The sequence below is a fragment of the Protopterus annectens genome, chromosome 9.part0 (genome assembly GCF_019279795.1).
Source record: "Protopterus annectens isolate FY-2018-M chromosome 9.part0, PAN1.0, whole genome shotgun sequence".
Classification (NCBI taxonomy): domain Eukaryota; kingdom Metazoa; phylum Chordata; order Ceratodontiformes; family Protopteridae; genus Protopterus; species Protopterus annectens.
Window position 1 is genome coordinate 1,548,797,312 of NC_056743.1, and position 21,677 is coordinate 1,548,818,988.

At 37.6% G+C, this 21,677-nt stretch overlaps 1 protein-coding gene across 1 annotated transcript in view; it reads right to left on the minus strand.

The window, feature by feature from the left end:
• Positions 1–21,677, minus strand: part of LCP2 (lymphocyte cytosolic protein 2) — a 1,995,233-nt gene that overhangs the window by 254,053 nt on the left and 1,719,503 nt on the right. The window contains exons 13-14 of the mRNA XM_044084497.1: positions 17,308–17,448; positions 7,430–7,460 (exon numbers count right to left, since the gene is read on the minus strand). Coding sequence (XP_043940432.1) covers positions 7,430–7,460; positions 17,308–17,448 — 172 coding nt within the window. The remainder of the gene's footprint in view (positions 1–7,429; positions 7,461–17,307; positions 17,449–21,677) is intronic.

Consider the following 21,677-nt stretch of genomic DNA (forward strand, 5'->3'; position numbering starts at 1 on the left):
ACAGGCTGTTCTATGGCAGGACAAATTATCTACATGCCTACCTGTTACACTTGGAGTTCCCCAAGGATCTATTCTTGGCCCTCTTCTCTTCACTATCTTTGTTAATGACCTGCCCACAATCACCCCCCATGCCACATGCATTCAATATGCAGATGATTCGACTATCATCAGCACTGCCTCCAACCTGGCAGACCTCACTGCTTCAACCCAAGACACCTTCAACCTAATAGAAAAATGGTTCTCAAGTCGACAACTAGTTCTCAACCCCAACAAAACAAAACTACTTACTTTCTCACCCACTAACAAGACTCTTCCCCCCACCTTCTCTATTACATCCTCCAATGGAATCACTATATCACCAGAAGCTCACACAAAGCTATTAGGTGTTGCCATTGATAACTCCCTTAAAATTGACACCCATTTCAATCTTACCATCAAAACCGTCAATACAAAGCTTGGCTCTCTCTATAAAGTAAAACACTTTCTCACTCCTCACGCTAAAACTACAATTGCCAGCACACACCTACTATCAACTCTTTTCTATGCCTCCCCCCTCTTTACAAACCTAAACAAGACAACCCTTAACAAACTTGCTTCTTGTTACAATCACATAGCTAGATTTGCCACAAATTCCACCTTTAGAACGCACCACTGCACTAACTTGAAGCAACTAGGGTGGTTAGAGTTTTCCAGCCAACTCCATTTCAACCAACTCAAAATGGCTCACCAGATACTGTATCACCCAGAGAAAACACCAGCTCTGAAAAACATCATTAACCCCTATATTAACCTGCAATCTTTACGCTCCTCCAATAAGATCTTAGCTCAAACTACCAAAGCCAATAATTCTGCTGGGGATTCTCTATTCTCAAACTTTGTAGGTAAAATGTGGAACTCCCTACCGACCATGCTCACCTCAGAACCCTCACTCCTACAATTCAAAAAAAGCTTAAACCCCATCTCAATACTCTCTGGCAATGTCCCTGTTCCAAACCTGATTAACCACTATCATTTACCCTTCTCTTACCTCACTATCCTTAACCGCTTTTAACAAGGTGCCTCGCCTTTGTAACTGACCTATGTTTTTTTTATATGCTGCTGTTGTTTTTCCCAAGATGTGATGTATCTTTATATTGTATTTAGAACTCAACTATCTTCCTTTTTTTGCATTAACAATGTTCATATGTCTGTTATGTACTTGGAGCTTTTCTCCCCGGGCCTCCGCTGAAAATGGACATGTATCCAGTCGGACTCTCCCGGTTAACAAATGTAAAATAAAATAAATAATAAATAAGTGGCTGTAACTGGTCACATCTGAGTGTGTGTGTGTGTGTGTGTGTGTGTGTGTGTGTGTGTGTGTGTGTGTGTGTGTGTGCGTATGTGTGCGTGCGTGTGCATGTGTATGTGCGTGTAATTATATACTGCAAAACTTCTATAATGTTATATTGAGTAGGAAGGACATGGGCTTGTGGAAAATGGTGGCAAACAATCACATTTTAAATGGCCTGGAAGGGCAAGAACTGTAGGCTGTACTTAGCTCAGAAAGAAATGCTTGGAAGTCTGGTTCATTTCTAGGTTGAACTAACTTCTGTGTTTTTATTTATTTAACTGTAACATAAATGAGTGTTTAGTGAAGTTTCCACACCCATGCACTGGACAAATAAAAGTGCATAGACTTTATTGTAATTCAGCTAACTTAATTATAGTCATGACTGACATGTATAAGAAGCCAAGAAACTGGAATGTGTATCTTTTTATAGTGCAATAAGGGTACATTTTTCTGGTACAGCTAAATATGTGTGCGTTTATTAGCAACACAAGGGAACTAATTGTATTAGTTGCACCTGCCAAGAGGGCAAATTTGAACATTTGTGACCCACCTCCCGGGGTCACAAATTTACATATATGCAAATTCCGAGTGTTGTGATTCTGAACCTCCTACTATGATTTCATTTTGATAAAATCATCCAAGGCAAATTTTGAGAGAAAAATCGCTAAGGACTCAAAAGACAATCATAAGGCCTTCTTTAGCTATGTTAGAAACTTGGGTGGAAACTCCCAGATATGCTCAGAATTAGTTCAAAATGATGTGAAAATTACTGAACCTACAGACATCGCCAATATACTGGCTGACAAGTTCAGTGCAAACTTCTCCCCCCCCCAAAAGGAGAGATATCTATACCAGAGGATTGTAGCCCCCCAAACATCTCTAACGCCCAGGTGAGAACTGCTCTCTCTAAGGTGAAAAACACAGCATCCATGGGACCAGATGGTGTCCCCGGCTGTGTGCTCCACGAACTCAATGAGGAATTAAACCCGCAGTTAGGACAGCTGTTTAATCTCAGCCTCACCTCAGGATACATACCCAAGGAGTGGCGCACGGCAACTGTGGTCCCACTTCACAAAGGCGGTGCCTCCACCGACCCTGGAAATTACCGTCCCATCAGCTTGACAAGCCTGATCTGCAAAGCCATGGAGAGGATCATAATGGAACTCATAAATAAAGACATAGGGAACTTGCAGACTTTGGATCCAACCCAGTTTGGCTTTGTCAAAGGCAGATCATGCCTTTTAAACTTGGTTGACTTTTTTGAAACAGTCACCAAGGCCATTGATGAGGGAAAGGCAGTCCATACAGCCTACCTCGACTTGGCAAAGGCTTTCGACACAATACCCCACTCAGGTATCATTGAAAAACTCATCAGCTTAAATGTAAACCCATACATCACAAGATGGGTTGCAAACTGGCTAAGTGACAGAACCCACAGGGTCAGAGTTGCTGGCGCCATGTCAGACTCAAAGCCTGTCACAAGTGGTGTCCCACAGGGCTCAGTCCTGGGCCCACTCTTGTTCGGCATCTACTTTTCTGACGTACAAGCAAACACAGGAGGGTTATGGCTGACAAAGTTTGCAGATGACTGCAAACTCGGCGCCATAGTCAAAAACACATCTGACACAGATATCTTTCAGAAGGGTCTCATAGAAACGGATAACTGGTGCCAGAGCCATGGCTTAAAGTTAAACACCAAGAACTGCATAGTCATACCCTTCGGGAAAAACAAGGTTACCCCTAGCTACCATATAGGTGGCAATCCACTGAGCACAGAAGAAGTTATCAGGGATCTGGGGACCCAGGTTGACAGCAACCTTTCATTTGACACTCACGTTGCTAAAGTAGTTAGGAAGACTTTCTACATTGCCCACCTGATCATGAAGGGATTCACATCTAGATCAAGGGAGGTCATCGTCCCCCTGTACTCATCACTCATCAGACCAATGATTGAGTACAATGCCCCATACGGAATGTATCTGACCCGACACCTGCAGCAGCTGGAAAGGCCCCAAAGTTCCTCACCAAAAGGATAAAGGGTCTCAAAAATATGTCTTATGCTGCCCGACTGAAAGAACTCCAGCTCTATTCAGTCGCCACGCTTGCTCAGAGGTGACCTGTGCCTGACATACAAGGCCATGTCAAATCCAGATTTGATGAACATGCTTCACCTCAAAAAATCTAGATCCCTCAGAACTACAAGGGCAGGAGACTTAAACCTTGACACGGTTATTAATAGGACGTGCTGGAGGGACAGATTCATCACCCAGAGACTCCCTATGCTGTGGAACAAAATCCCGGTACATGTGAGGCAGAGCACCTCGCTGGCCGTGTTCAAGAGAAATCTTGACCAATGGATGGGAGATCGCAGATATACCCCAGGGATTACTTCAGTGTCACTGCTTGACAGAGGCACAGCAAAATAATAGGCATAGTTTTCTTCAAACTAAAGGGGTGGCGAAAGCCACAAAAACTCTGGGCTAGGCTTATAAATGCCCTTGGGCAGATAGCCTAGTATGAACCTATGAACCTATGGGCCCCTACTATTATTTTGAAAGCTGAGAGATTTAAAGGTAGGATACAATTATTCCAGTTTTGCTCAGTACAGCAAGCCAAAAGGAGCTGGCACTGCATGGCTCTTTTCTTCAGTGATGGAAAAAGATTGCTAGATGTTTTCTACTTTTCACTCAGTTGTCATGCATCCTAGAAAATTCAGGGAAGAACGATCAAATGGACACATATCTTTCAGAGGCTGATGGTCAAGAAGGGTGTAGGTTCATCCTCAAAGGCTTATGGCAGTTGAGGAGCTCCTAGTTTAATCCAAGAGAGTCCTTTATTTTTCATACCAAAAGGCACTATCTCCAAGGCATTGATGCTTTATTACATGCTCTAAACTTGTTAGGTCTTCCAATAGGCATCTTAGAGGTAACATAAGCTTCCGGAAACCTTTCCAAGTGTCAGACATACTCTGTTAAGTGGAAGAGGTTCTCCATTTTAGCAAAGAGGTATCATATATTGTCTCAGTTACTGAGTTTGCAGGAGAGTTTAGCCTGCTATAGACAAATATTCACTCTGATCTTAATTAATCTTCAGAAAAGGTACATATTCAGTAGATTAGGTACATGTTTCCACCATTTTGGTACATCACAACATTGTGGAAAGAACTGCAGCCCAACAAAACCTTGTCAAGCAGTTCCTTAAAAAGAGGTTGTGCATTTTCATCCTCATGTTAGGAATGTCTCATGTTTGGTACCTATATTTTATGACAGATAAGCTTAATAAACTTCTTTTTAACCTTTGTGGTGCAGAAGTCTTGAAGTTCAACTCCTGAGATCCTGTTTTTGCTGAAAAGTACCTTTGCTGTTAAGATTTTCTACTTGCAGGATTTATTTTGTAGGAGGACCATCTCTGGTCTTTCACAATAATTACATTCCCCTCAGTGCTAACCATATTTCTTCCTGTAAATGGTTTCAGAAATGTCTTTAAACTAGTCCCCTCACATCTTTTTTCTTCTCTTCTAGGTCAGAAAGAGCCCCTCATTTTATTAAAATGCAGTCAGATCAGAGTATTCATGAACAGCACATATGACTGCAGCAAAAAATATTCTCTTCTCTGTTCCACAAAAGGAGGATATTGCTGTGGCCATTCAAACACTATGAAATTTGCTTGCTAACTACATTGTTTCTTGTCATCAAATGACTAGCCATTCCTTGGATAATGGTGTGTTAAAGGTCACTACACAAGCAATGTAGCAGCTAGCAGGACCTGTTTCAATGTGGTCATTTTCATCTTAGCTGAACATTATTTATTGAAATATATCTTCATGAGTTTGTATTTAAGAACTTCAAAACTCAAGACTTTTCACCTCTTCTTTTTATATATTCATTCCAAACCTGCTCAATACTGTATTAATTTCTTACTGGCAGGTGCCATCTGCAGTGGAACTTTGAATTCAGATAAAATAAATACATGAATACTCAGCATATCAGGTGAGCTGCAGAAGACTATCCGAAATATATGCTTATTATGTTCCTCAAATCTCACTGTTTTCAGGTGGCATTTCCATCCACCATAATAGATGAACTTTCTAGTAAGTTAGGCAAGTCTGTTGTTTTTATATTTAGGCTTATTAATGTCTTTCACAAATGCTCATTCATTGTCATGTGGTTGACCATTGGAGTTCAGGCCATAACACAGCCTCCTAATGCAATCTGTTGCAAAATTATGCAAGCTGTCAGGAGACATGAATGTCTATGAGTGGAAACTGGAGGCTGCAAGACTATTTGTTCAAGATCACAAGTTCAGGTGAGGAAGTCCCAAAACTTAACAACTGCAGGGGGCCTTTCTGAAGGTCATCTGACATGGTGTATACTTACATTTTTATTTTGTTCTTTCGCTATACACCATAATCATTTTTTTGTTCTTTGAGAAGTTAGGCCATAGTACCATTTCCCGAAACTGCTGAAGTCAGCATTCTTCACAGACAGAGAAAAATGACATTAAACATCAACAAATTCCTTCAGCATGAAGTAGAAATTGCTACAACACATAAAAATGAGATTATGCAGTGTGTACTTTATAATACATAAAGGTAGGAGCCAAATGAATTGCCCACTCCCACAATAGTGGTGTTTTAAGACTAATCTAAAAGACGAATGTACATACTTAAATGTAACCTCCATAAAAATAAGCAATTATATTGTCATTCATATATGTATAATGTAATTCTGCTGATCACCTCATATTCATAATCTAGTAAAATAAATAATTGCAAGGTATTCCCATTGCATTATCAACACTTGAACTAAATTGTCTACTATGTACAGTCATACTATTCAACCTCTTAGCACAAGAAATCTAGATAAAGCATAAAATATTCGGGGGACAAAGGGTGAAAAGGAGGGACAAATTTTAAATATTGTTCTTATCAATACAGAAAGTTGGTAGAATAAAAACTTTTGTGTTAGTGTGCATTTTCTGAAGGAAATGATATCTAAATTTCAAATGTAGGTCATTATTTTGTGACTTCAATCATTGATTTGCCAGAAAACCACAAATTTTCTGAGGAATAGACCAAAAATATGTGGCAAAAATCTGGACATTCTGTGAAAATCTGGGCAGTTGAGAGGTATGTCCACTGTCACCAATTACATACTTTTGTAAATACGGCTTACACACAAGATAGTAACCTATGTTTACCTTGTAATGAGGAAGAGGTTTCAGTGTAGTTCTTAAAAGTTATTTTGTTTGCTTGTGTTGATCAGTAGTGTTGTAAGTGAGGTACCATGATAATTGTCAAAAGTATTACAATTTTGCATGCATGTCCTGATGTCATGTGACACCTTCCTTCTCGAGGTTCCTGGCTTATCTAAATATAAGAAGTGGCATAGTGTCCCAGGTAACTGCTTTGAGGTTCGTGGCTCTGCAATTTCTGGGCAAATGGAGAAGATGTTCCACAATTGCCACCACTGGAGGAGGCCACATCCCCTCCTATAAAAAGGGAAGGCCAAAAACAAAATGGCATTAGTATTTGCCTCTTTAATAGGAGAGAGATCTGGGCCTAGCAGGCAGACTCTGAGTGAGTCCATTGTGATAAAAAAGGCTGTGCATTGCTGACACAAGTCTGAAGATTTGCATGAACAAGCAGATAGGACTATTGACAGAGACACGGACCCATGGTGAGTTAACTGTCTGTTCTGAAAAAGTGGAGAGAATTTGATCTGAGCTATAAGTTCGAATTAGACATTTAAAATCTGAACTGTGTGAAGTTGTGCTTAGTTTTGTGTCCTTTGAAGTGGGCGTATTGTAAATAAATCTACAATCATTTTATGAATAGTGTCTCCAGTGTGTCCATATACCACAAACTAAACAAATTGCTACCATTTCTTATCAGTTATCAGTGCTTTCGCTGGTGCTGTGCAAAGCACCACTAAATTACACTTACCACTGTAGACAGTTCAGAAAATAATGCATAAGATCAATTGCTTGCAATAACCATTTATTCTATTTATGGATGCTCACAGTTGTAACGAAAACAGATTAATGAATGCAAACAGTTTTTTTTTAAAGGAAAGTGTAGTTTATTAACTCAGTACTTACATCATCATTTCTTCCTGAAGTCCATGGGGGCCTGCAAAGTGAATAGCAATTTTTATGACCAAGCAACAAACTTTCCGTCAGTACACAAGAAAGACATTTCAAAGCCCATGACCATTCTAGAGATAAAACAATCAACTTCTGAGAGTACAAAATTATTTTCACTGAAGTGAAAATCATCTTTTGCATTATCATATTTAAAACATCAAAGCTGATACCCTTTATCAGTAACTACATGGTATAATAATGCAGTAGACTTATTAAGGAGGTGCAGCAGGCATATTAAAAGTATTTTTCTTTACTGAAATTCAAACTCAAATCTATTAATGTGTTAAAAATCTAAGCTCAATATAAAAACATAATAATACAAAACAAACTACTTTGTATAGGTATACATTTGAAAGAAATACGAGATGCAAGTCAAGAGTTGTAAGCAAGATGAAAGAGGTGTTTAATGGGTACTTCTTAAAGTCAACCATTGTGAAAGACTCTTGTAGCCACAGTGACCACTGTGTTATGATGTTCTAGAAGTACGGTGGGTGCACTGAATGAAAAGGAAAGGCTATATGAAAAAGCCAGGATTGTCCGAGCAACCTGCAACCACCTCAAATTTGCAGGACGCAGGGCCCTTGTTAAGACCAAATGTTTCGGGTAAGGAGAACCCAGAATGTATAGAAGTAATAAGATCTTTAAAGGCGAATCTTCCAGTGCATCACTAGAATGATAGCTGGGAGTAAGAGGTACCAGTTAGTAGTCATATTGTGGAATTATGTGCCAACAGCAAACAATATAGTTTCAAGTGAGGCAGCGTGAGTAAAGTGATTTGCAATAATCTAACCCTGAACAGATTAAAACTTGGACTACCATTTAAAAATTATTGGGTGGAAGCAGGTGTTTAATGCAAAATATATTGCAGATGGTAGCAGGAAGTCCTGACCACCACTGAAATCTGCTCTTGTCATTTCAGTCTGTCCTTGAAGAAAATTCTAAGGTTATTTAGAGAACGGAAAACCCATACAGCATGACTCTGATTGAAGAATGAACGTTTTCCAGCAGGAAATTAATGCACAGGTAATGTCTAATGAAAAAAAACATGACCACCACTTCATGGTACAAATTAAGCTGCAATGAAGCTTAGACAGTTAAATGCCAAATGGCTATGGCTTCCATTTTTTTTACAATCGTTAAAGAGTGCTTTGCTCTTTAGTGATCATAAAATTAGAATGATAAAGTAAATAAAGAATAAAAGTGTGTGTGTGTGTGTGTGTGTGTGTGTGTGTGTGTGTGTGTGTGTGTGTGTGTGTGTGTGTGTGTGTGTGTGTGTGTGCACGTGTGATGGTTTGCATACATGTACGTGTATGCTTGTGTATGTGAATTACAGGGAGAGAGAAAAACAGTTCTGACTGCAACAGGCAGCTCATTATAACAGATTGGTTAAAAAAGTAAGATTTTTGGAACTCAATCTTTGGTAATACTGACTGATTTTAATCCACTGTGATTTATCAGAGAAATTAATGGCTGGAGCAGTTCGGTGCAAAATCACAGACAGTAAAACAGGAGGGGGAGTTGCTATGCTTTACATTATTTTCTAAAAAGGCAACATCTGTGGATGTGTTCACTTAACAATGTGGATGTTAAGTGCTGCATGTGTGTGTGTGTGTGTGTGTGTGTGTGTGTGTGTGTGTGTGTGTGTGTGTGTGTGTGCGTGTGTGTATGTCTGTGTATATGTGTATTAATATTTATGCATACTTGTATATGAGTCTGTCTGTATTCCTATGTACATGTCTATGGGTCTGTTTGTGCTTCTATGTGTAGACATCAAATACTTATATCACTTATATTTTGGATGCAAAATACTTCTTTCAAGAACAATTACATATACTGCATCAAGTTTGAAATATTAGGCAGAGGAACTAATTTACAACAAAATATAAAAAATATATATTAGCAATAATAATAATAATAATAATAACAAAATACAAAACAATTAAACAGCTCATTCTCTAAGCACAACAATGCCCTGTAGGGTGTGTGTTTATTTTGGAAATACCCTGTAGAAGCCCAGCACCACAGTGTTGGGCACCACAACATTCCTGGGCATGTATTATTTCCAAAATAACACACACCCTGTAAGGCAATATTGCTTGCATAATGCAGAGGTTAATGGTCAGACAATCTGAGTTCCGCAAAGTGGCATGAACTGCCATTGTCACAATCTTTGACATGTTAAGTTTCATATGAATAGCACTACCCTAAGGAGAAGAATTTTAGATTATCGGCAAGCCTGCTAATGAGTGACAATTACTTATGAGGAATACAAAGGCAAAACGGGGGTATCATCTGTATAGAAATGATAACATAAGCCACTCATTCATATAAGATCTGCTAATAAAAATATACAGAAAAATTATCAATAGCCTTATTGTGGAGCCCTGTGTCACTCTGAAAACCCACAAGTAGGAAACAGAAGAATTAATCCCAGATGTGGCCCTCTGCATCCATCTTGAGAGGTAAGAAGCAAAACAGTCAAAGAAGGTGCCAGAAATTCCATACAAAGTATGAAGATTCTCTATTAGTATAGCATGGTTAACCGTGTGAAATTCTGAGGAGATATAACTAAAAAAATGCAGCATAGTAACACAGATCTCTCTCTACCAGAATATCCTCAGTTACTCTAGTAAAATGGTCACAGTGATATGCCTAGCTCAAAATCAGGACTGAAATGGGTTATGAACTTTGTGATCCCTTGGAATAGAATCAAGCTGTGTGCATACCACTTTCTCTGTAACTCTGACAAGACATAGAGGGTAAGAGTTATCAAGATCACGTGCACTGACATTAGAGTTCCTCATGACTAGGAACACAAATGCCTCTTTCAAGAGTACTGAAAGTGTCCCAGAGCTGACAGAATTAATGAAGAGCTGATAAATAATTGTTCTAGACCATCAAGGCATCAACACTGGTTAAATCTGGTAGGGAAAAGCCCAAACTGCAGGTAAAGGGATGCATTCCTGGAACTAGAGTGAGGAGTTCAGTGTAATATGTTACCTGAAATTCAGTCAACTGCCAATGAACATGGCCACTGTGAAGACTGGCATCACCCTGATCTCTGTTTAGATTATGAGTAACTTTGCTGTTTGATCATGATTCAGTTTAGAAACCACTGTTTTCTACATTGTTTCATCTAGTTATATTTGTTTCATTTTATGTTCATATTATTACTATATTCATAAACATTATGTTTCACCGATTTAATTTTTTTACATTGTATTTGTGCAATGTTTGAGCTCATGCAGTTTTATAAACCTGAAATTGAACTTTTAAGCTTATATATGTAGCTAAGATTAACTTCAGGCATACAAGCTTAGCTGCAAAAAAAAAAAAAAAAAAAATTAATGGCCAACTCACTTTCATGAGATGAAAGGACACTTTGGGTATTCAGACAAGGCTGGCTACATAGTGTATGATCCAAACTGAAGTGCTATGCTGGCACCATGACACCAGACAGCTGTCATTTATGATCAAGCCTTTAGCCTGCTGTGTTAAGTCCATTAAACTCAGCGTCATACAAGGCCCACACAGAACCAGTTGAATAAGGCTTATGTGAGCTGGGGACAACAAGTCAAGAGAAGTACTTGTAGTCCTGCTGTAGACTACAAGAAAGTCACTGATGCTGCTGCTGGTACTAGTCTCCAAGACAAGCCAGGTCAGTACTGGACTAAACTGATCAGTTGTTACAGCACTGAAGTAAGTTTAAGATGAGAGAAGCTGAAAGTGGGGTAAATTAACTGTAAAATGAATCAGGTGGTGATCAGACCAAACGACTGACTCCACAATCAACTCAGAAGGTATCACACTGAGACAAAAACCTAAGTCTAAGATATGATCTAAATCTACCTGACAGAAGCAAAATCCCTGAACAATACAAAGGAATTTATGTGTCAGGACTACAGAGTCTTCAGTTGCTCTGTAAAATGGAAACCCAGATTAACCATTCATCTATCTTTTTACTTTACTTTTCTGTAACAGCTGTAACATGAACAGGTAATTATGTTGTCTCCAAAGACTGACCATGTCACTAATTAATGGCCACACATATTCAGAACAGATCCTCTAACACAAACATAGTTTCTATTTTCTTCTGAGCAAGAACATGGAAAGAGGCTCTGAATATGAATCTGAGTCATTTAATGAATATACTGTATGCTTAAATATTACACCTATGATCATCACATTCCCATTATTCATCTAATTATATAAAATATATGCAAATATGTGCATCCCCATCAATACACTTTGTAGAATACTGCAGACAGGATGAGGTGGCAGCAGTAACCCAATGCCAGTAATCGTGGCATAAGAATATGTCATCATCCATATACCATCTAAGCAACAGTGTGCAAGTATTCTTTTTAAATTTGCAATCTTGTCAAAAAGCTGAAAGCTACCAAATATTCCAACTTCGCAGGAATGAATTAAACTGAGAATATAAAACTGAGCCAATATAGAAGAAAACTGTCCAGACAGATGTACGCTTCTTATTTTGCTATCTTTCCAATTAAAGGTTTATAATTTAATAACATTAATATAAGCAGTATAGCCTTAATTCCATGTGTTGGAGATGCATACTGTAAAGAAAACTCTGTTTTTAATGTTCTGGAGACTGTCCTGATGATTCAGAAAGAACCTTATTATTTGCATTAAGGGCTGCAGTAAAAAAAGGCACTGTTTCTGTGATACAGTACTATCAGATTCAGTGACATACTAGATTTTATTATCAGCTAATTTGCCTGTATCTGAATTGCCATTAACCACTGCAAGTGCTAATTAGCATTTCCTGTGGTAGGTAACACTGACTGACGACGGACAATGCTTTGTGTTAACTGAGGCACCCCCCCATCACTTTCACACACACACACACACACACACACACACACACACACACAGACTTTTAATTTCTACTGTATATTATACAACTTTTTGTACAATGATATAAATTGCATTTCAATGGGACAAAATTTAACTTCACTAACAAACATTTACTAATATCATTCTAGCCAGAATTTACACATAACTATTCCTTATGCTGCATGCTGCAGAACATTGTTTATATTTACAATATTTAATATAGTTCATTTGCTAATAAACGTCTTATGGAAGACAGAATACAATGTAGGATGGAAGGGTGAGGGAATGCATAGCCAAAGCTATATGCGGAATATTGCAGTCCTTTAAAACACACTGCACACACATCCAGTTTCAGTAACCCATCTGTTTTTTTCTCTTATTGTGTCATAGTTGTAGCCCTAAGAAGTATCAATGGAGGGGAGGTGCCAGTGGCTGGTCTCTTGCACCCCTAAGTAAAGTTTTTCATTAAGAAAGAAAGAAAACAGACATAACAATAAACTGAAATTGAATAATTACATAACAACAGATTTCAACTTGTCAGGTTGTCACACGTACAGTTATAGTAAGTGGTTAGTAAATACAGATTCGGTGAGGTTTATAGAATTTTATTACAGAAATGAATATATTTATTCACTCATTGGTTTTTAAGTGTATACTAGGATAGTGACTACTGGGGCTTTTATAAGCCTAGCAAAGCTTCCCAATTGTATCCTGCATATTTATGTGCCACAAAGTTTATTTTAAGGGGTATATGTAAGCTAGGGCAAGATTTACAGGCTGCCTCTGCCCATTAGAGGCTAGACCTGGTGTGTATTTCCAAATTTAGCATCCACTGGTCCAGGTTTGTCTTGACTAGGGTAAGGGAAGATCTCTGCTCCCTGTTCCATAGAAGGGAAATTCTCTGAGACACATACCTATCCCTCCAAAGTGTCCTATTTAGGTCACAAGCAAAGTTTAAATCCCTAGATCGAGTAATTCTGATGCAATTCATTTTGAGAATATGCAAAAGGTCCATCAATGTGGGATCCAAGGATACCTTGTGTGTCATATGGAGATCACCTCTCAACAGTCTGTTGGAAACAGAGTACAGAGATAGGGTTTTGAAGCAGTCTACATACTGCATGCTATTTACACCCTTTATTATTTTTGTGCAGAATCTCTGTGAACATTAGAGTTGTTGCAAGTGCCTGGTTGGGTACATTCTGAAGGGGGCATTTTTCTCCATAATGGGCCTGATGAAGGCCAAATGCAGTGGAATGATGACTTCCTTCAAACTAGATGCTATGCCCTTGCTTATAAGTTGAGCAATACAGAATGATTTCCTTACTCCCTTAGACATGTTGGTCAAAAGCCAAGTTACTATCTACATATGTACCGAAATCCCTAACTACTGGTTCTACTCTTAGGGGTGTGTTATCGATGAGGAAATTTCCTAGGGTGGCTGAATTCCCAAAGGGTACTTTTATACATTTCTTGGCATTGAGTTTTAAGCCATGGCTTTGGCATCAAACATTTGTCTGCATTAACTTTTCTTGTAGGATGTCTTGTGGGGGATTCTATGACTCCTAGTTCACAATCATCATCAAACCTAATCAACCAGAGGCCCTTGATGCTAGCCTAGACTTTCAAGAAATAGATGTTAAAAAGGAGTGGACAAGTACAGAGCCCTGAGGGATTCCAGTGGTGTCTTCTCTATCCTAACTTCCTGAGTCCTAGCTGATAGTCAGCTGGCTATCCAGTGTGTAACATATGGGCTTATGCCTACATCTGTGAGTTTGTTTACAATGCTTGAATGGGTATTGTATTGTATGGTATCAAATGACTTAGCCAGGTTGAGGTAGGCAGTATGCACTGTTTCACCTTCATCCATTGTCCTGGTGACCTTCTCAAAGAAGTCTACCAGGTTGAGTAGGCATGATCTGCCCTTGATGAAACCAAACTGGGTTGGAATCCAGAGTTTGAAGGTATTTTATGTCCTTATTACATACCTCTCAACTGTACAGATTTTTACTGAATGTCCAGATTTTTGTCTCATATTTTTGGTCTGCTCGACATAATATTTTGGTTTTCTGGCAAATTTTGGCAAAGCATTGAGAATCGAAGTCATAAAATATTGACAGACATTTGAGTTTCAGATTTAATACCATTTAGAAAATGCATGCTAAACTTTCTATGTTTGTAAGAGCATTATTTAAAAATTATCCCTATTTTTAGGCCTTTGTTTCCCCATTACTTATGGCTTTGTCCAGATTTCTTGCTGTAAGAGGTTGAGAGGTATGCCTTATTGGTTATTCCCATGATTATTCTTTCCATATGAGACTAGTCAGACTTATGGGTCTGTAGTTTTCAGGGTCCATTGATGGCCTGCCTTTGTGCAGAGGGATGACTGCTGCAGTTCTCTGTGGGGCACAAAGCCTGTCTGGAGACTATGGTTAAACGGCAACTCTAGTGGTCTCTATAGGTCATATTTCAGGCTATTTAGGAGGCATTCTGGGATGTTATCGAGGGCCTATTGACTTTGTGCCTTTCACCTTAGACAGCACATCTAGGGCATGCTCTCTAGTGATAGTTGAGGGTGGTTGTTTGATTGTATTTTCTAGGGAATGGCTGAGGAGAGAGGGGGATGAAAGGGGAGCTGAATTTACTGTTCTGATGGTTGCCTCATTGAAACAAAGGCACGTGCTATTTAACACTTATGAGTAATTTTGTTATTTCCATCTCGCCTTCTTGTTTTAATTTCTTTTTCTTCTCTGTACTGTTTTTGGCAGGCCCCAAAGAACTCAAGGCATCTGCTTCATAAGGTGGTAATGGTACCCTTGTGGGCATCCTGGTACATGGCAGCTACATTTGAGAGAGCAGCGGAGAGGTGATGAGACTCATATGAAAGCCTATTCTAGTGGGTGGAAGACTTGTTGCCATGGTTGCCTCTGAGCATTGAGCCACCATGGGCCTAAACCTCCTCACCATCAAGGTCATCCCACCCAGGACCATCAAGGCAGTGGAATATTTCAGGTTCTCTGGACCAGGATGATATGAATAAAGTAGCCACCCTCACCAACGCTTTTGTGTGTGTCTGCCAGCTGTATGTCTTGTCTCCCCTCCTGTTGTCAGGCCACCATAATATTCCTGCATGTCTCCCCCTCCTATTGTCAGGCCACCATAGTATTGCTGCAAGTCTTGTCAGTATTTTATGTTTTCGTTCAGAAACCTTCATAACTCTCCCCTAATTCTCTCTCCTACACATCTTACATTTCTTCCTTCCTCAGCTTCCCATATTAAAATAAATATTTGAAAAAATGGGGATCTATCCCTACCAAAAATTATTACCCATCCTCTTCCACCTTCTCCAGCACAATCCTCTCTGTTCCTTTTGTGTTTCCTTGTCTGCCCTCTCCCCCTTTTTTTTTTTGACTGTTTCATCTTCCCCTTTTGCAACCTTATAAAGGCCTCAACAAGATGTTTATATAAGGTCACCTTCAGAGTGAATACAAGAGGTTTTTATAGGTTTCTGGCCAGTGGCACACTGACTCATAACTACAGCAATATCTAGCGGAAAGTTCTTGAGTGATCTGTGTATCTCAGCTTTCACTACTGCTTGCCAAAAACAAATGGCAGCATTTGTGAATTTAAGTACATGTGAAACATGTTCACAACTATGGGGACTGTTACATACATAGCTAAACTCTTTTCTTGCCACTTTACACTGATTTGGGTGTGTGAGACTGTACACTGTCTTTTCTTGGAAGATTCAGAACTTTTAAAACCGGTGCCATTTGTTTGCACTTTGCTCATTTAAATACAGGCATTGTGGCACAATTTGCAGATTCCCTTTATGCATCCATAAAACTTGGAAATATGAATACCAAACACATTTTTTCCTTACATAAGGTTATGGCTTGTGGTTTTTGGTCTGTTTGCTGAAATCTGTACTCTAGCTGTGGAAATGCATTTGAGAATGGAAAATAAAAACAAGTTGAATAATGTTAACTATCTTTTTATCTTTATTTTGAAAGAGACTGCTATTCAGTTTCTAGCAGTTATCACCCTCAATACTAGTATTTATTGTTAATGCCATGTATGATATACATACAGTAAGTAACTTTTTAATTCATTAATTTTTAAGCAAATTGTGTGTGTGTGTGTGTGTGTGTGTGTGTGTGTGTGTGTGTGTGTGTGTGTGTGTTTGTGTGTGTGTGTGCACCATGTAACGAACTGGTGACCAGTAAAGGATTAATTGTTTGCCTTATACCAATTGAATGCTGAAACATCTCTATTTCCCACTTGACCATGAAAAGGAGAAAGATACCAAAATATGAATTACTATATCCAGGGAAACTGATTTATGGTTATCACAAAAAGAAATTCCATCTTTGTGAACAGAAATTCCAGAAATTATACTAGTGACTGTTAAGTGTAATGTTTAGGCATTACCACAATTCCACTGACATTTTCAAACATCTATATATTAGTAAAATTGATCAGATTCAAAGAACAGAACACTGAATACATTAAAATAATCAGTTTTACAAGCAGTGAATATGGGAAGAAACGCAAATTATGGTACATGACTGCTGATCCTTAAAATACCAAATTCTATGAAATCTCATGTTTCTGCAGTGCTCAGACTGTCAAATTCAAGTGTGTTTGTGTGTGTGTGTGTGTGTGTGTGTATGTGTCTGTGGGGGGGGGTGGTGAATTTGCCACATAGGAGTGAATGGATTCTTGCCTTCTGAGAAAAACTGTTATACCGATTTTCACTAAATGTTCTATAAATGTATTCAGAAAGTTTGCCTCATGTGTGCATGAAGTCTATTTTGACTTCTCATAGTGGTTATGTATCTCTTGCAGGTTGCAACTATTTTATAAGAACCAAAGGCATACCTGAGTAGAGTGAAAAAATATGCATTGACTGTATAATGTAAGAAATAACCAAAAGGCCTTCAGCAAAATTACCTGATATTACAATACCATACCTTCCAGGTGGTATCTTTCTTCCCAGTGATGATGATGATGATGATGATGATGATGATAGTGCAGTACTGCTCCTTTCAGTTGGTATTGGTGGCTTTGGTATCCTAGGTGATGCATCTGCTACTCTGTCTTGAAAATGGGGTCTGAAACACATCAAATAAACAATGCAATGCATCTTACAATTAGCAGTATGCTATTTCATTATCCCCTGAAATTATTTAATTGATTTCAAATGTTTTTAAAGAAGGTAGACAGTGTACTGGCAGGCAGGCAGACAGCATATATCAGGTATCAATATCTGTTGCACTGGCTTTTTATTGCTAAGTGATTGAATGTATAACATGTACATCTTACAGTACACATGTCTCTAGATACAGCTGGGTGTCAAGAAATGGCAATGTTAACTACTGGTCACCCGACTTGCCACCATCATCCAATATGCTGATGATTCCTCTCTTATCTGCTCAGCCCTCTCCCCCAAGAACTTCAGCACAAAATGCAAACATGTTTCCAAGACATTGAAAACTACTTCTCCAACCAGCAACTCATCCTTAACCCAAACAAGACCAAATTAATGATTCTCACAAACAAACCATCCATGCTCAGCTCTCTACCTCTCTCTGTTCACTCTTCTAATGGTACAAAAATAGAACCTACAAATAAGACCAAATTCCTAGGTGTTATAATAGACGATAAGACTAAAATTTGATAAACACATCTCTCTTATTATCAAAAAAGTCCACTCCAAACTTGGAGCTCCCCAAAGGGTCAAACCATACCTTACACACCAAGCCAGACTAGCCACAGCTAGGTCTCACTTGCTATCTACCTTCCTCTACTGCTCGCCTATCTTCAACAACCTTTGCAAAACTGGCCTTAACAATCTAGAGTTGTGCTATGACAAAGTAGCTAAGTTTAAGACAAACTGGGTACGATAAACAGACTAAATCCAACAGAAGGAAGTCCAAGAATGTCACAGAAGACTGAAAACCAACAGTTTATTAAGAGTAAAGCGCTTTTCGTCGCTCAAAATGTGAGCAACTTCTTCAGACAATTCAAGTTAATTAAATCACTGTTTTTATATATACTCTCACGTCACTGTAATTAATTGCTACTCAACAATTAAAGCAACAACACAGTGTAATTCCTTTTCAAAAGCAAAAATAGCAAATCTGAGCAGCCGAATTGTAAATTTGCTATTAGATCTACACAGGTATGTCTATGAGACAAATAAACCAGTAAAAAATATATATAAAATATAAAAATATATAAATATCAAATGTAACATATACATAATATACAATTCAAGACTAGATGTTGTTAGTTAAATTTAAGTCAATGATACTTTTAAAATGTATTCATGTGTATGTTATATTTTATATTTTAATCCTTAAATTTCGTCATTTTTTAAAAATTATAAAAGTAAGTTCATTTCATCATGTTATTTACACTATATAGTATTAGGTTAAAAACTCTACCAAATGATTAAATAATCCTGGGTTACCTGATTAAAATAGTTATGGTTATAAATATACATATCTCATACAGAGTCCGAATATAAATAAGCCAAGCAGACAATACAAGCATATATATGATAGATACATATGTTATGAACACTCCAAAGTGTATAAATTTACATAAATGTTATCATGATGATGAAAACTAAATATGTTAACATGAGTTTAATTTAGTTTAATATTATTAATATATGTTGAAGTAAAGTTTATCTGTTTAAACTCCTTAATTTAAGTAAACAGGCAATATTGCAGTGGTCATTTAATCCTGGATAAATAAAAGCATTTGTTCGCCACTGCCAAGTTAATTCACGCTCCTCTAAGAGTAAATTGTATGGTCCACCTCTCAAGTTTGTTTGTATTTGGTCCAGACCCGTGAATTTAAAGTTATGACCTGTGTTACTTAAAATGTGTTTAAATAGGGCATTTTCAACTTTTTTGTGTTGTATAGCATGTGTATGTTCATAGACTCTTTCTTTGAGCTGTCTTTCAGTCTTTCCTATATAGAAAGCTGGACATAGTGTACACTGTGCAACGTACACTATGAGTTTAGAATGACAGCTCAATTTGTGTCTAATTTCATATTTTCTGTTGTTAATGGTGGTATATTCCCCACTACTCATATGTTTACACATGCTACAATTTTCACAAATTTTCATACCTTTCATTCTAGAAAAATTGCTATTAAAGTTGTTACTTTCCAATATATTTTTCAAGTTGAAGCCCCTTCTATAAACTATTCTAGGGTACTCAGCTAATTTACTTGAAATGCTCCTGTCTTGTTGGATTAGTGCCCAGTTTTTGAATAACAATTTCTTAATGATATCGCTATCTATATTGTAGGTGGTTATAAAGCTACATCTAAAGTAGCTAAGTTTGCCACCAATCAGCCCCATAACACACATCATTGCTCTGTTCTTCAACACCTCAACTGGCTGGATTTTTCCGACTGTTAGCACTAAACCAGCTTACCTTTGCCCATAGAGTCATACACAACCCCAGTTACTGTCCTGTTCTTTCAAGCCTGGTCCAACCTAACTTTAACTGTAGGTCCCTTAGGTCATCCGACAGACTAATACTAAAAGTTACCCAGTCTCACGACTATTATGGTGACTCCCTCTACTCCTATAAAATAGCCAAGGAATGGAATACTCTTCCTCAACACATCCAAAAAAAATCCCAACTTGCCCTCATTCAAAAAACCCATAAAGATTATCTCAATAGCAAGTGGCTCTATTCCCTGTATTGCTCCTGGCTACTGTCTTAGTAATAGTCCTAGTAATTAATTGTCTAATTAATTGTGACTAATTGTCCTAGTAATTCACTATTTTCCTTCTCATGTACCTCCTCTCTTCAACACCTTTAAGCAACTAGTGCTTATTACCTCATGTTTCTTCATACAGACTTGCTTATTCTCTGACAGTTTTTGTATGATAGATTTTGTATACCTCTGTATTTTTATACCTGACATGTTGTTTAGTTGCATTTTTTATTCAATTGCATTTTTGTACTAGTATTGTATTCACTATTACATGTATTCTTATGTATTCTTAACTAAGAGTTACTGCACTGGAGCTTTTCTCCCTGGGTCTCCTCTGAAAACAGGCTACTTGCCCAGTCGGACACTACCCGGTTAACAAATGTAAATAAATAAATACATTAATTAAGTAATTAATTAAATAAATAATTAATTAATAAACTGGGTCTCTAGCAAAGAACATCAATATAAGCAGATCTAATGTGCCTCTATATGATTATATCCATAGCAAACAAATTACAAGAAGGCATTGCATGTTTCTATCCATATTAAACATATTACAAGATAACTGCACGTTTGGTTATTTCCACAGTAAACAAATTGCATGATACCAGTATGTGTTTATATCTATAGTAAAAAAATTACAAGAGGCCATTGCATGTTTATATCCACAGTAAACAAATAGATACTTGCATGTTTATATCCACAGTAAACAAAATTCTAAAAACTACAATGCATGTTTATATCCATAGCAAACAAATTGTTAGATGCTACTGTGTTCATATTCACAGCTAACTAATTACAAGTTGTTCATATTTATATTATAAACAAATTAGAAGATTCCCACATGTTTATATCCACAGCAAATTATAAAAAACTGTCTGCAGTGCATGTTTATATCCACACTAAACAAATTGTAAGCTACCAGTACTTGTTTATATCAATGCAAATGTATTACAATAAGCCACTGTACATTTTTATCAATAGCAAACAAATTGCAAGAAACTCTGTAGTATGCTTACATTCACAACAAATTACAAGAAGCTGCAACATGCTGATATCCATAGCATACAGATTACAATAAGCCACTATATGTTTATATATACAGCAAACAAATTACAAAAAGCCGCTTTACCACTTTCAAATTATGAAGTGATCTCCTTTAGAAATAGTCACTGATGGGATGATAAAAGAACCCTATTAGATAGAGCTCAAGATATAACTTCTCAGTTCTCTATTATGATAGGCAAATATTAGTACAAGGGTCCAGGGGTGATTCATAAATTGATAATGTTTTTTTAAGTGGGTATCAACAATGCACTGAAACTGATAGTAAAATAGGGAAAAAAAATCTTCCAAATAGATTTTCAGATAATTGATTTCAATTATTAGTTCATTACTAGTGAATTAAATATGGTACTAAAAACTAAAAACAGAATTATAAAATTAGACTTTTTTTAACTTCAGTAATACATGCTATCCAACATGCTTAGCTGTGGAAGAAATAAAAGATATATGGCATCTTCTTAGAGTTAGCTCATGTTTAACTATAGGTAAGGCAAATACTTAGATTAACTTATTCACCAGTAGTCAATTACTG